The sequence below is a fragment of the Ahaetulla prasina genome, chromosome 3 (assembly GCF_028640845.1).
Source record: "Ahaetulla prasina isolate Xishuangbanna chromosome 3, ASM2864084v1, whole genome shotgun sequence".
NCBI classification, from domain to species: Eukaryota; Metazoa; Chordata; class Lepidosauria; order Squamata; family Colubridae; genus Ahaetulla; species Ahaetulla prasina.
This window is the reverse complement of record NC_080541.1, coordinates 25,719,402-25,733,375: the sequence shown is the minus strand read 5'-3', so window position 1 is coordinate 25,733,375 and position 13,974 is coordinate 25,719,402. Positions and strand designations below refer to the sequence as shown.

The following is a 13,974-nucleotide window of genomic DNA, read 5'->3' as shown; positions in this document are numbered from 1 at the left end:
GATAGACAAGCTCATCAGTCAGGGGATTCTGGTGCCAGTCGATCACGCAAAGTGGGAGACGCCAATCGTCACCCCAGTGAAACCAGATGGGTCAGTTAGAATCTGCGCTGACTACAAGGCGACGTTAAACAAAGCCTTGCAGAAAAGCGCTTACCCGGTCCCCGTGGTGCAACACTTGCTGCACTCGCTGGGGCAAGGGCACGTTTTTGCCAAGTTAGATTTGGCTCAAGCCTATCAACAACTGCCCGTAGACGCCAACACAGCCGAAGCCCAGACGATTGTGACTCACAGAGGTGCTTTCAAGTGTACCCGGTTACAGTTTGGGGTGAGTGTGGCACCTGGTCTATTCCAAAATTTAATGGAGCGACTTCTGCAAGGGCTCCCGGGGGTAGTCCCCTATTTCGATGATGTATTGATATCAGCCGAAAATTTAGAAGAATTGGGGGAGCGTTTGAGAAAAGTTCTGGGCATTTTCCGGTCAGCCGGTCTAAAGGTTAAAGTGAACAAATGCCAGATAGGGGTAGAATCCGTAGAGTTCTTGGGCTACAGAATAGACAAGGAGGGAATTCACCCCACTGAAAGCAAGGTCAAGGCAATACGAAAGGCTCCAGCGCCCAAAAACAAAACAGAGCTACAGGCATTCCTGGGTCTAGTGAATTTTTACGCGGTCTTTTTAAAAAATAAGGCAACCGTTGCCGAGCCGCTACATAAGTTACTGGGAAAGAATACTGCTTGGTCTTGGGGAAAGTCGGAAGCTAGGGCTTTCGAAGCAGTAAAAAACCTACTCTCGAGCGATAGCTTACTGATTCAGTATCATAGCTCATTGCCATTGGTATTAGTCTGCGATGCTTCCCTTACGGGTGGGGCTGTGCTCAGCCACAGGCTTCCGAATGGCACAGAAGCCCCAATAGCCTTCTACTCCAGAACGATGTCCTGGACAGAGAGGAACTATAGCCAGTTGGATAAGGAAGCGCTAGCTATTGTGTCAGGGGTTAAAAAGTTTCACGAATACGTTTTTGGTAGAGACTTTGAAATTGTGACAGACCATAGACCACTGTTAGGATACTGGCTGGCGATCACCAACGCCTGTGGCACTTTCGCCACGATTGACCCGATGGACTATCTTCTTAGCCGCCTATTCCTACAAACTGCAGCATCGGCCGGAAAAGAGTTGGGGCATGCGGACGATTAAGCAGATGCCCACTACCAGGGGCGATCAAGACCCCACTCCGGGACGCCCATACTGTTAATTGACTCTCTGACTCTGGCCCAGTCACATCTAAGGAGGTGGCTCGGCATCATACCGGACATTACTTTGAGAACTGTACTCGGTTGGGTACAAAGAGGGTGGCCTGCTGCGCGGGCGGCGTTTTAAAGAATTTGTAAAAACGTGGGAACTTTCGGCTCAAGGGGTGCCTGCTATGGGGGATAGAGTGGTGATCCCAGAAAATTGAGGAAAAGGGTGTTGGACCTCCTCCACGAGGGTCACCCAGGGATCGTTAGGATGAAGGGTCTAGCGAGAAGCTATGTGGTGGCCCTTAATGGACTCAGAAATTGCTGAAAGGGTAGGGAAATGCCAGGCCTGCCAGGAGTCCAGACCGCTACCCCAACGGCCCCGGTTCGAATGGGAGAAACCCCAGGGGCCCTGATCTAGAATACACATTGATTTTGCCGGCCCCTTCCACGGCCAAACCTTCCTGGTCGTAGTAGATGCCTACTCCAAATGGCTGGAAATCATTCTCATGAGATCCATGACAGCCGAGGCCGTGATCTCAGTCCTACGCCACCTATTTGTAACCCATCGGTCGCCCGACACGCTAGTTTCCGATAACCGCCCGCAATTCACGGCAACCCAATTTGAGGAGTACTTGGCAGAGGAGGGCATCCGACATGCCCTCTCGGCGCCTTTCCACCCTGCGACGAATGGCCTTGCAGAGCGTTCCGTCCGGAGCGCAAAAGAGGCATTGTCCAGACTTAAGCCAGGCGACTGGCAAACAAAAATCGATGTTTTCCTGGCCGTCCAACACAGAACCCCCTGTGTCACAACCGGCAGAAGCCCAGCCGAATTATTAATGGGCCGAAAGCTCAGGTGCCCCCTAGACCGTCTAAATCCAAACTATACGCCGGAGGGTTACAAGGGGGAAATAGGAAAAACAAGAGAAATGGACATAGGCGACCGAGTGTGGGCACACAACTATGGTGAAGGCCCAACCTGGATAGCAGGACAAATCCTAAACAGAACAGGTCCAAAATCATACTTGGTAGAGTTAAAGGACGGCCGAGTATGGAGGCGCCACATAGACCAAATACGAAAACGCATAGCCGAACAATCTGAACTAATCGAAACGGGCCCTGACTATACAATGTTTGATTCCACAGCTGACTCAAACCCGGAAAAAACGCAGGACTTATCTGAAATTCCGGAGGTCCAGCGACGCCCACAGGTTCCAGTAGAAAACAGCAGGGACGACTCTGCTAATAATCCAGGGCCGGATGGCCTAGAGAAGGAGCTGAGAGGAGCAAACAGCCCCTCCGGTCAGCTCGACCCACTCCCAGGGAATGTACTGCGCAGGTCCGAAAGAGTCAGGAGACGCCCAGTCTATTTGCGTGATTACGTTGAAAAATAATATGTAAATATCATGTAAATATGGGTAAAGTGTTTTCTGGGGGGAAGGAGTGTAATGTATCTTTAAATGGTTTTGGCGGGAAACAAGCACGTTGCTGATTGGTTAAAGCCGCCGGTTGAACTGTATATAAGGAGAGGTTTTTCCCCAGCCTGGTTGCTGGGTTCACCATATATTAAAGAGCTGTTGTCACTACCCTGGTCTCCAGCCTCGTTACTTCCCGAACTTAACACAGATGGTCTTCTGTTCAGAGAAGACAACATCTAACTGATACTCAGACTAGGACTTAAGAGTGGAGCACTCCATGTGCTCAGTTTATCTCATCCCATATTAATAGACTACTACTGTTGCCAAGACCACTTGGAACTTGTCAGAATATTCAGGAAAAAAAGCTTAGAACTCTTCCATAGCTGAAGCTAGCTTCTTAGTGGCTTAAAGCAGATTTTTCTTTATAGAGCGTTTTGGAAAATATGCCCAGAAACTGTCCTGTTAATGGAAAAAGAATTATTTCCAAACAACCAAAAATGATCTCAGGGTTCGTTCTTCATTTGTTTAATTTGTGCTTCGAAATGTGCAGTTAGAACCAGGGAAATCAGTTGAAATAAATAGAGGATACTGAGTTTGTTTAAACTCATAAAGAAAGCATAAAAGAGAAAGGCATTCAATTATTTTGAGTGGACATGCGAAGGAATAGACACTTCCATCAATTGGTATTACTGTCTAAATGAATTCTATTTTTTCTGAGATACAAATTATTACAAGATCTTTTTTGTAATATGTCAGTGTTTAAGAAATTATGAGCTGGGCTAGCCATAACAACAAGTCAGCCAATGGGAACTGTTTGGTGACTAAGAAACAGGATCTGTTTTGAGCTAAGGGAGACAGCTTGGAGCCTGGGCATGGCTTAGCTTAACTGGTCTGAATGAGGGGTGGCTTCAAAAATTTTAGCAAGGGGTTCTCTGCCTGGTTGCTGGGTGGGCATGGCCTTGGTGCGCGTGGTCTAGTCGGTCTCCTGCACCATGGTGGGGTGGCATTTTTGCCCTTCCTGGGCCCTCTGGAGGCTGGAAATGGGCCTGTTCTGGCTTTCCTGAACTTCTGGTAGGCCCGTTTTCACCCTCCCCCAGACTTTGCACATGCCCTGTGCTTACCTGATTCCAAAATGGGCCATGTGGGGACTACTGGGAGGGGCAAGGTGGGGTGGCCAGAGCTAGCCAGGAGTGGGATTTGGGGGGTTTTCTGAACTGCACAGAATCTTAGCTAGAGGTTTGACTACTGCTTCTTGTCCTTGTCCTTGCTATCACTTTGCAAGCGCTGCATGGATATTGTATACATGCATCATGTTTTATATTATTCTATATAAACAAGTTTCTTCTATAAATGAATTCTGCTGAATCATTTACTTGTGTGCTGGTTGGATTGCTGCAAACTCTGATATAATATTATACAGTATGCATGCCTGTTTCATTTATATGAACATTATATATTGCCTTATGATTGTTGCTTTATATATAAATTGTATCATATTTTTTGCATATCAGTGATTTTCAATTGTCCTCTTTGTCTTACTTATCTTACCTGTCATACATGAACTCTGAACCTAAGACAGAATCAGGATGCTTCATTTTGATTGTGTGGCTTCACAAAATGAAGAGTTGACTGGTTTATTTCTACTGAAAGGGTTTAGGGTTAGGATTTAGGTGTCCTCTCCAAATGAAAATGCTTGTTGATGTATTTTACTTCTGTATTGCAAATCTTGCGTGATTATCTCCGTAGAACAGGGTGTCAACTTAAGGCCAGGGGGCTGGATACAGCCCATGGAATGCTTAGATGTGGCCCGTGGGTCTACCCTGAAAGCCGTGAATGACCGGCCTGTGGTGCCTCTACCGGCAAAAATGCTAAAGGCACCATAGCTCCGTTTTTGGCCACAATGGCCTTCTGCAACTCTCTGCCAGTGAAAACGGAGCTCAGGGCAGCCATGTGTGGCCCACCAAGGCTCCCTTTGTGCTGGCAAAAAACTCCAGGAGGCTGTTGCAGCCGAAAACGGAGCCTCAAAGAGTGACATCGAGCTGGCCACGCCCCTCTGGCCAAACACATCCTGGTCCCCTGAGGTCAAATACAACCCTGATGCAGCCCTCAGTGAAACTCTAGAAGCAAGGGTGAACACTGCTGAACATGCTTGAACACTGCTCAGAAAGAAAGGGATAAAAGCTACTTTTTTGAATATTCTATTCTGTTTCGGTTTTTAATCTGTTTTAAAAGACAGCATTCAAGGAAAAGTGACTCTGAACATTTTCTACCTCTGAAATTGGACTGATTCCTAGCCTACTATTTTAATAAATTGATTCAATAACATTTTGTTTTGTTTTTATCATCATTATTTTTTTCATTATCATGGGATGTGCCAAGAAAGACTGTGGTTCTTCCATATCATATGCCACCACATGTATAAGGTTTTCTTTGAAAGGAAGATAAAAACAAAGAAAAAGAAAAAGACATAAGGGAGAAATCTAAAAGTGCAAGACAGGGGGACTATATAAAAGAAAAGTAGAAAAGAATAAATAAAGCATTAGCTTCCTATCTTGGTTACAGCAGTTATGAGTACAATTATATTTTTTTTTCTCTTAATGTGCTTCTCATGCATATTTTATTCTTTATTATGTATAGTGGTACCTTGGTACTCAACTGCTTTGAAATTCATTGAATTTTGTACTCAATGCATTTTGACATGAAAATTTTGTCCTGGTACTCATTGTTTGTTTGGTACTCAACACATAAGCTAGAATTTGTTAGTGTTGGCTGTCTTATGACTCACTACATTATTCCTTAGCGGAAAAGTTTGTTTGGTATTATCTTTGGTACTCATTACACCTCCCAGAACCAATTAACAATGAGTATTGAGGTACCAGTCTCTCTCTCTCTCTCTCTCTCTCTCTCTCTCTCTCTGTGTGTGTGTGTGTGTGTGTGTGTGTGTGTGTTTGTTTGGTGTCTTTTAATGACCCCGTAATCCCTTGCATTGGGGTGGAGTTGGACAATTGAATGGAGCTGAGTATTTACTGGCTGGATGCCCTTCCTGTCGCCAGTGTGGAGTTCACAGCAAATATATTCTCATTGTGCCCAGAGAGAAAATATCTTGCCTCTAACTCCTTCTACATAATATGTCCTATTACGTCCTACTGTAGACTTGTGCATATTATGTCAATAAAATGCTCGCTGTGCACATTATCCTTAGATTAGCGTACATTAAACCCTTCTCTTTTAAGCTAACTCAACTTCATAAGAAAAAAAGAATTGATGAACCGAAACTTAGAAAAAAACATTATTTATGCTTTCCTTTTGCCTTTATGGAACACACACTTTGGATAAAACAGGTCCTCCAGTTACAGATCTTCCATTACGCAGGCTTGTTCCATACGTCCATTTTTTGTTTATTGATCATGTTCTTTCCAGTTCACCAGGTTATTAAATGAAATGATTGTAGAGAAAGAAAGAGTCTGCAAAGATCACTGGTTGCTGCCATCAGATTCATATAAAATTCTCTCGTACAGATTCATCAGCATTACTCTTTGCCAGTGTTATTGCGACCCTTCTCCAGCATTACTCTGATGTTCCTTGGTGTCAGGTACATGAAATTTGATCGCAAACATGCACATTCTTTGGGAAACGATTTTTTTTATTACTACTGTACTTGTGAACGGACACTAACTGGGGTAGTTGCTAAAAGAGAAGTGGGTGTAAAGCAAATAATAAATCTTTAACACAGTTTGCAGGTGTAAAATGTTATTTGTGGAAGTCTGCAAAATGGGGCCTATTATAGAAAGAAGGGGGGAAAGTAGAGGCTAAATACTGCATGGGGAATGTATTACATTTTTTTGGGGGGGGGGGGAGTGGAATAATCCTTCCCCTTCTTGTGTGCTCATCAGAGAAGCAGCAAATGAGATGCACATTCTTACAGAGTTTTAGCATTCTCAAAATTACCCACTGCCAAAGCAGAAATTAATATGAGAAGAAGAAAAAATGGTATGAAGCTACTTTTCTATTGTTGTCTTTCCTTTCCTTATTATTAAATTGTTCAGCTCTTACAAATATTTGTGAGGCTTGTTCTACACAAATGATTTTAACAAGAATGGAAATTGCTTTTCTCCATGACGACTTAAAATACTTTAGAGACCTGGATTTATGTTAAAAGAAGCAGCTTTTTCAGCCTATTTTGTTATTTATTTTCTTTCAAGTTTATGAACAGGTTTCTTTTTAGGAAATCATTCAATTGGGTATCTTACTCTTATATAGCCAAAAATATAGGTAGATAGTAAAGCAAAGTATCTGAAAATGCCAATGTTTTTAGTTGAATTGTTTTTAGACAATCTTGCAGTATACAAGTTAATACGACATGATGAGGATCAGGAAACAGTTATGTTGAGTTATTGGTTGTCTTTGATCAAAAAGAAAACGAATCAAAATTTTGATCCTGTTTAAGACTCATTACAAAGCAATTCTAAACCTATTTGCAATTCAACACAGAATGATGTATTGTTATTCCTACTTTTCGGGCTTCTGTGATGGTGATTTCAGCTCAACCTACCCCAAAATGAATCCATTTGTTTATAAAAAATGTATGTCAGATAAAACACGTAACAAATGCACGTTTTGCTGGGAAAAAAAGTGATATACAACATTACATTGTACATGAGGCAATATTCAGAATTAGATTCACAGTATTAAGAACAGTACTATTGAAATATTTTGATTAAAATTCCCATATTGAAAAGGGGATATAATTTATGATAATGCAGAAATGAAAAATAAACCTGAAATTGGAAAATCATAAACTGGACATTAAGAATCACCTAAAAATAGTAAGATACCACATTAAATACCAAAAGCAACTCGTATGGACAAGTTCACAGAACTGTTCCCTCTTTTCCCCCTTTTGAGTTCCCTATATCTCATTACCAAAATAATCTCTAGAGCATTTGAAGGCCCATTTTGTACACCAGTTCTATCTCAAAAACATGCAGTCAGGTAGGAAGTAATTGAATTTGGGAGCTTTCTATGAGCAGTGCAAGTTTTCTTCATTCCTTTGGGTATTTTTCCTTCTTTAATGTAATAGAAAAACTTTCAAAATGTTTTAATTTTATATAGAAACATGTTGAGGGAAGCGGAAATTGAACAACCAGCAGTGTCTACCCTATTTTTTATAATTCTGAATCACCTGAATTTTGAACGTAGCTGGCATACAAATAAACTCAAATATAATTTGATAAAAATATGAACAATGACTTGCTGTCTTGACCCACCTCATCCATTACAGGGGCCAACTTAGATTACAAGGAAACACAGAAGTCAGCAGATGGCTTATAGAGGCCATCAAGGCTAATATTGATTCATTTGACTTCCATCAGAGGTGGTATTCAGCCGGTTCAGATCAGTTCGGGTGAACCGGTAGCGAAAAACGTGGGTGGGCCCGCCAGCTCGATCCGGCTCTATGCTATCCTATTTAGGCATGTTTTTAAGTCACATGCATGGAAGATGCGCACACAAGCAAAGTCCAAGCATGGAAGGCTGTGCACATGCACACGAGTGGCATGTGCGCTCATATTTGCAAACCGGTAGGGAAAGTAAGTGAATTCCAACCCTAACTTCCATGCATTGGTCCAACCCTTTATTGAAATTGGCCAAGCTAGTAGACACTACAACAACACCTTAAGGAAACATGTTAAAGAGCATCTAAAGGCATACTAGTCAATGAATATAGAATTTGGAAGAGATATAAGCAAATATCTCTGAGATATTTGAGATAACAAATAATGAGGTGTTAAATCGTATAAAACCAAATACAACACGAGAAGCTAAAAATCATAAGACTACATCTGATTTACTTTGGCCATTTCATGTTGGAAATTTATTGGAGAAGACAATGATGCTAGGAATGGTTAGTGGACCAAGGAAAAGGGAAAAACCAAAACCATGCTGGCTTGATAACCTCAAATCTGATACAAAATTGAACAACCAACAATTGAAAGAAGCTGTGCTTGCCTATAAAGTTGCCAAAAGTCAGACATGACTAAATAAATAAAACAGCAAATAGGTAAATATATGGAGTTCTAAGCATAAGAACAAGGAAGATGTCAATGAGTGATAAAGAGTTCTGCTTCTCCATTATCCAAAACATAGAAGGCTAAGCCAAACCATACTGATATATCAGCAACAATTAGGAATACAAAACCATTCCTTACTAACCATATTGTGATTTATCAAGTGCATTCAATAGATGTTACTTTTGTACCATATGTTAGATATGAATTATATGTTAGATATGAATTATAATTTTTTTTATTTTAATCAGAAAAAAACTAGGCAGTATAAATAATAATTTATCCAAATAATATATTTTTTTATCTTTATCATCTTATCAGTTTATCATTTTGGTAAATTGAATATTTTACAGACTGACAAATTACAATTTCCAGTTCCATTTTTCTTACCACTTTCAAAATTGGCTGGGTTGCTAGGATCTGTAATGTCATCGATGGAATATATGTCACAAGGTCTGATTAAACATCTATAATGCCCAGTTAAGATGAAAGCAGAAAAGCATGAAGTTTTCTATGTTTCCATGCACGAAATTATCCATTAATTATCTTCCATATCATTTTTTTTCTTTTTTTGCAATCCTGTAATCCCTTAATTTGGGGTGGAATGGAACTGAGCGTTTACTGGCCGGATACCCTTCCTGACATTTATGCAGAGTTTGCAGTAAATATTTTCTCTTTGCTCCCTGATAGAGAAATATCTACTGCTGCCTAGGATTGAACTCTCAACCTTCCTAATGGGAGGCTGGTGTCTTCACCACTAGGTCCCTACTATGCTGTTCTATTATCTTACATAGCATTAAAAAAATAAAATTCTTATTATCTTCCATAGCATAAAACATGACATTTTAGGCATCCTATAGTATTTAAGTATCATGAAAGGGTGCTATTACATGAAGTATAGATCTTATTTACAATTCCTGAATACAGCTTTATTCTACTACATGCATTTTGCTAAGATTGAGGAACAAATTGATTGATCTCAATCAGTTCAATAATGGATCTTTACTTAGAGCTGAACATATTGTAAGTCACAGCATTATTTAGAAATCTGCAAATAATTTATACTGGATGAAAATGTATTGTCATTTTATTAATTGCTTCTTTGTATTTAATGGTATAATCTATAATCAGTGTTTACTAACTGGAATATTTTCTATTTTCAGACGTAATTGAAAATCTTTACAGTATTTTTATACTTAGCAAGCCACCCAAACACACATATACAAAAATACACAAACACAAACACACAATAGCGAGGAAATGACATGTTCTCCAAAAACTTGTAGTGCTTGGCTAATGAATTTGACTTCACTCCAAGTTCCACAGCTGTTACGATTCTAAATCTTTTATAAAACACACTTCGTATTACAAAAGCAATTATCCGTTTTTATTTGTTTACATTGCACTGAAAATTTACATCATACTTTTACAAATCCCCTTTTTTTCATAAAAATAGACTTCTTTACAAAAGTGTATGCATTAATATAAGAGGAGTAGCCAGTTGCAGAAGAAACAAGATTTTAAACAAGGTCTCAAATATTAACCTTAACAGTAATGAATGAATCGTCATTATTGCAATCATTTGAATAAACCAGGAATAAATAACAAATCGATGGTATAAAATATAAAAATGGCATTCTTTTAGTAGAAGACAGTATCTGGAAAGATGGGCGTGATTTTTCAAAAGAAAACGTTGTAAAATGGTTTATAAGAAATTCATCAAACACTATAGAAATCCAAGCAGCAGTTCTTGGCTTAATACAGATTGGAGGATGGAAATGGGAAACTTGTGATCCTTTGGGGGCAATAGGCACTCTCTTATTACATTAATAAAAATTATTTTTTATTCCCATAGAGATGTTCGTATCTGAGAAAAAAATATTTCCAGATAATTCACACCAGCTAATGTACAGCATTGATGAGTTCAAAATCATTTCATGCTATCAAAGGAAGACAATGAACAATGATGCGGACATTACTCAAATCATATTTTGATAATTCAGTTATAAAACTCCAGTCTGAACTAAAATTGTATTATTTTATATGAGAATGAAACAGATCGATGGAATCTCAAACCTGACAGAAGGAAGTATGATTTGGAGAAATGAGCGTATTCATTTCTGTACCATAATTTATATTGTATACTGCCGTAGAATAAGTGTAATTTAAGGTTTAACTCCACAACATAAATTCTAAAGTACATTTGAAAACAAACTTCCCAAATTAATATGAAGCAGAATTTGCTGAACCTTAAAACAGTTAGGAAAATAACCTCCTAATTGGAATTAAACAGACCCATTCAATTGTAATTGATTGTACTTTGGCTTAATAGGCTTGTGAACTGGATTATAAAGCCTTCATTTAAAATATTTTGTGTTGGCAGCACCCTTTGCACCTATAGTAATATGTGGCATTCCTTTGGCACAACATTCAGTGCACTTACTGAAACCCATTATTTCTTGGCACAGCATATAATAATGACACAAACATTGTAATACCAAAATTACCCTCTTCCACACAGGATGTACATTATAAAATTGACCAAAAAGCAGACGTTTGTGTGTAAATCATTTAAGAATCAGGCAAACTCATGACAGATTCCTTATCATGCAAAATGATAGAAGTTGGTGATGATTTTTTTTTTTTTACCAAGACCTGGATTGCAGATATAATGAAATTAAAGAGGAAATTAATTTCTTTTAATTAGGGTAAATGCACTCTTGAAATCATGTACTTCTCAATTAAAAAAAAGGGAGTGCAAGGCTAAGAGATTAACCCTTAATCCAGAAATCTGTGTATAGTATAATCTGATTCACAGAGATTGTGGGTTTTCTTCTGTGGGACAAAAAAATTAACACGCATATTCCATAATTATGTATCATGCTGTTCCCTATCTTAGAACAGGGAAGCCCTGGAAATTTTGAGAAATACATCAAAAGGCATTGATGAGCTGAAAATTTTTGTGACTGCAGTTTGATGGCACCATGATGATCATGCCTGTCTCCAGGATTTAATGCAGTGTAGAAATAAAAATTGATGAAGTAGATGATAGAGTGAGATGGGAAATGTACCATTTAGGCACCTTCATTGTTCAGAAGTGTGATGCTGCTCTAATCTGCCATTTGTTCACTTGGAGAAAATTGAATTACTGGGAAAAGGAGGGGCAATGTGAAATACATATACTTTTGTAATAGATCTCAGCAACCAAGATAATTGCAGTTGTGGCGTTTCTCAAATCTTATTCTATTGCTGACAAATTGATCACTATTGGGACAGATAACATGAAAAAAGAAAAGAAAAGATGCTTGCATGACAAGAACAACAGAGCAGGGAATGAAACTCATGAATTGAAAGAATCTGAGACCAGACACTTAATTATCCCATTGTGGCTCAGAAATAATGGGTTGTGCTTGCAAGCTTAAGCACGTTAATGATCATGGCATAATCTCAGAAATTCATAGTTAGTAAAGAGGGAGAGAGGAGAGGAAAATGTTATTAAAGACCAGATATGATGGAATGGTTTTGCCTGTGACTGTTAAAGAGAAGCCATAGGCCCTTGCTGTCTCCTGTAAATATAACTCTTAATTCCTATCACATATAATTTGTTCTTTGAAATCCAGTCCCTCTAGCAGTTTTTATAAAGCACAGACGTACTGATAGTGGATGCTCCTCCAATATATGCAAATATGTTATTATTTTATTTTATTATTTTTTTAGAATAATCTTCTTTTTTAAAAAAGCAAATAAACTGTGAATAAGCACTCATGGAGTGCAGCAGACGTTCTGTAAAATACTCCACAGTAACCATGAAGTCAATATATATTTATGAAAAAAAGAAACCCACTCTAGTCTCTGTCTCATCCTCAGGAGAAGGTGATCCAGGAAAACCTGAAAAATGTGCTTTTCTTTTTCTTTTTTTTCTTTTAAAAACCAGTGAACGATAGGTCCACTACGACCGCATTTCAATCTTCAAAGCATTGCAGTCAGGTCATCGCAATGTTATACCATTGTGCAAACTGTGTTCAGGTTTGGATCAAATCGCACCGCCTTCCCTTCGACAGACTTTGCGTTGGTGTCATACATGGGGTTTTCAAAAGCAGCTTGTCCATTGTTATTTTCATGTACAGAGCAACCAGTGTACTGTGTTTTCGGTGCAGTTCTGTGGCGAATGGCAGAAGAACAGAAGATTAAATCAAATGATTATTACATTCATAAATCAGCATATCAGAACAGAAAATTCTTATGCACGGATGCCTTGTGCACGGTCACTCATGCTCTCGTGACATCTCGCCTGGACTACTGCAATGCTCTCTACATGGGGCTCCCCTTGAGGAGCACCCGGAGACTCCAGGTAGTTCAGAATGCAGCTGCGCGGGTGATAGAGGGAGCCCCTCGTGGCTCCCATGTAACACCTCTCCTGCGCAGACTGCACTGGCTGCTTGTGGTTTTCCGGGTGCGCTTCAAGGTTTTGGTAATGATCTTCAAAGCGCTCCATGGCATAGGGCCGGGTTACTTACGGGACCGTCTACTGCCACCGAATGCCTCCCACCGGCCCGTGCGCTCTCACAGGGAGGGACTCCTCAGGGTGCCGTCGGCCAGGCAGTGCCGACTGGCGACACCCAGGGGAAGGGCCTTTTCTGTGGGGGCTCCCACCCTCTGGAACGAGCTCCCCCCAGGACTTCGTCAACTTCCCGACCTTCGGACCTTCCGCCGCGAGCTTAAGACACACTTATTCATTTGCGCAGGGCTGGACTAGATTTTTAAGTTTTTTAAATTTTTAAATGCTTAAATTTTAGATTTGGTTTTAAACTGGGTTTTATTATTTATATGTCTATTTTAATTATTTGGCCGATATAATAAGTTTTTTAGATGAATGTTTTACTTTGTATATTTATGTGTTTTTATATGGCTGTACACCGCCCTGAGTCCCTAGGGAGATAGGACGGTATAAAAATATGAATAAATAAATAAATAAATAAATAAATAAATAAATAAATAAAATTACTTGTTGTAAAATGCCTGTGAAGATTCTCAATCATCCACGTCATGGTTGTCCCAAAGGAGCTTTTTCAAAAGGCAACTGCATTTTTCTTGGAGGTTTTTTTTCTCCCATTGAAAATGTTTTGCTTCTCATCCAAGAAGTTTCTTCAGAACTTCAATGAGAAATGAAATGTTTTCAAAGGGAAAAAAACAAAACCAAGAAAGTCTAGTTGCGCCTTTTGGAAAAACACCTTTCGGACGATCGTAGTAAAAGGATT

The 13,974-nt window shown here is 39.5% G+C and overlaps 1 protein-coding gene across 1 annotated transcript in view; it reads right to left on the bottom strand.

Annotated features, from left to right (window-relative positions):
- Positions 1-12,704: 12,704 nt before the first annotated feature.
- Positions 12,705-13,974, bottom strand: part of CSMD3 (CUB and Sushi multiple domains 3) — a 782,898-nt gene continuing 781,628 nt past the window's right edge. Inside the window, exon 71 of the mRNA XM_058175006.1 lies at positions 12,705-12,875. Coding sequence (XP_058030989.1) covers positions 12,716-12,875 — 160 coding nt within the window. The 3' untranslated portion in view covers positions 12,705-12,715. The remainder of the gene's footprint in view (positions 12,876-13,974) is intronic.